This window comes from Protomyctophum bolini (assembly GCF_963924005.1).
Source record: "Protomyctophum bolini genome assembly, chromosome: 23".
NCBI classification, from domain to species: domain Eukaryota; kingdom Metazoa; phylum Chordata; class Actinopteri; order Myctophiformes; family Myctophidae; genus Protomyctophum; species Protomyctophum bolini.
This window is the reverse complement of record NC_137884.1, coordinates 26,298,734-26,300,811: the sequence shown is the minus strand read 5'-3', so window position 1 is coordinate 26,300,811 and position 2,078 is coordinate 26,298,734. Positions and strand designations below refer to the sequence as shown.

Sequence of the window (2,078 nt, the reverse complement as noted above, 5' to 3'; positions counted from 1 at the left end):
ATAGTCGGTGACACACAGGAAGTTCTACAGGGCTCAGGACAGCTGTGTTTACAAAATGACAATATTCCCGTATACTGTATATAAACAGTTTCATTTAAGACTGCGTTTATAAATCGTTATAAGAAGTTACGGTCCCTGCCGATGTTTACAGTAACCTTTAGAAGAATTACGGCGTCTTATTGTACCTCCATTTCATGAAAATCCTGCTGAAAATAGTCCCGTCGTTTGTTGTGACCGAGTCGGAAAACTATCCACCGCTGTGATGAGGATCATCAACAACACAGCCGTGGCGGATTGAAACCCTGAACTCAGTTTCCCAGAAGCCATTGCAAAGCCAGCGATTTCCTGGTTAAGTCGTCATAAAGTGTCGTCCTCGTCACGATGTCCGCGACAAAGCCGATATTTCTTAAAAGTTATCCGAAAACGGCGAATTAAACATATAAAATAAAAGGCGGGTTTTTAGCGGGTTTTCCGCCAAAGACGTTTCAGAGCGAACGTTTTAACTCAAATCTTTGCTTCCGTAGGTCTCTCTCTCTCTCTCTCTCTCTCTCTCGCTCTCTCTGTGTCTCTCTCTCTCTCTGTCTCTCTCTCTCTCTCTCTGTGTCTCTCTCTCTCTCTCTGTCTCTCTCTCTCTCTGTGTCTCTCTCTCTCTCTGTGTCTCTCTCTCGCTCTCTCTGTGTCTCTCTCTCTGTCTCTGTCTCTCTCTCTCTCTCTCTGTGTCTCTCTCTCTCTCTCTGTGTCTCTCTCTCGCTCTCTCTCTCTCTCTCTCTCTCTCTCACTGCACCCTCTGCAGGACGTAGAGGATGCCGATGTTGTCGATGGTGACGAAGGTGGAGAAGTCATGTGACACGTGGATCCTCTTCAGATTGGCTCCCGTCGGGTAGAAGGTCTGGAGGGCCTCGCCCCGCTCCACGTCCCACCACTGGTACGCACGGAGAGAGAGAGAGAGAGAGAGAGAGAGAGAGCATCAGGGTGTAGTGTGTAGTGTGTAGTGTGTAATAATGAATTGCATTTTTATAGCGCTTTTCCAAGTGCTCAAAGAGCTTTACAATGGTTCATTCATTCATACATTGGGAGGTGAAGGGGCGAACAGTCGACACCACCGTCCTCACTTCCCACCCCCAATTCAACCCTTGATGCTGAGTGTCAAGCAGGGAGGCACTGGGTCCCATTATTTAGAGTCTTTGGTATGACCCGGCCGGGGATCGAACCCAGACCTCCCAGTCTCAGGGCGGACACTCTAACCACAAGGCCACTGAGCTGTAGTGTGTAGTGTGTAGTGTAGGCCTAGTGTAGTGTATGCAACACATTCTGATGGCATAGCATGGCTCCGGGTAGAAGACAGAGTCAAGCAGTTGAAAATGGGGCTGACTTTCAAAACAGTAAATTCAGCCCTCATGCCCTCTGTGCCCTCAGTCCCCGTTTACTTAACCGATGACCTCACAAAAGGTGAGCAACTCTCACAGCACTAGAGGGAGTATAAATAATGATCTGGTGCCACCCGCATATTTATAGAACAAATAATGCCACTCCGGTGTGGAATGCCCTGCCCCCTTCCCTCAAAACAAACAAATCACTGAGTTCCTTTAAAACCGCTCTGAAAAAAAATCACCTATCAATGTCAAAAGAAGAAGGACTGCCCAACCTCCCCATACGCCCCCCCCCCCCTCTGAGTGATTTATTTGGTATTTAGATTTTTTTTGGTACTTACACCTGTAAATGTTTTTTATGTATCTCGATTACTGTCATCATTGTGTTGTGAATGACTGCATGGGACCCGAATGGAAACAAGACCGCAAGGTCTTTTTCTTTGGTGCTATCCTTTTGGATAAATGTGCTTTGACTGTACCATGTACTGTTTTTGCATTTGTTATTGTCTAATAAAATGTGACCAGATTTTTCTTTTTTTTTTAATGAGTTAATAGCACAGGCAGACTCGTCACCAGAGCATGTCTGAAATAAGTGTCAGAGCTGAAATTGACATAAGTAAATATTAAATAAGTGCTTAAACATGTAGCTAGGTGTAATGTTAGAGACCACAGAAGTTAACCTTTCAAGCCCGTTTCTCTCCAAGACAT

The 2,078-nt window shown here is 45.7% G+C and overlaps 1 protein-coding gene across 2 annotated transcripts in view; it reads right to left on the bottom strand.

Moving 5' to 3' along the window:
• Positions 1 to 2,078, bottom strand: part of apaf1 (apoptotic peptidase activating factor 1) — a 30,762-nt gene continuing 28,684 nt past the window's right edge. The window contains exons 26-27 of one of the 2 annotated variants that reach the window (XM_080756921.1): positions 785 to 922; positions 1 to 732 (exon numbers count right to left, since the gene is read on the bottom strand). In XM_080756921.1, the coding sequence (XP_080613047.1) occupies positions 505 to 732; positions 785 to 922 (366 nt within the window). In that variant the 3' untranslated portion in view covers positions 1 to 504. Of the gene's footprint in view, positions 923 to 2,078 lie in introns of both variants that reach the window. The other variant, XM_080756922.1, reaches the window with a different exon arrangement.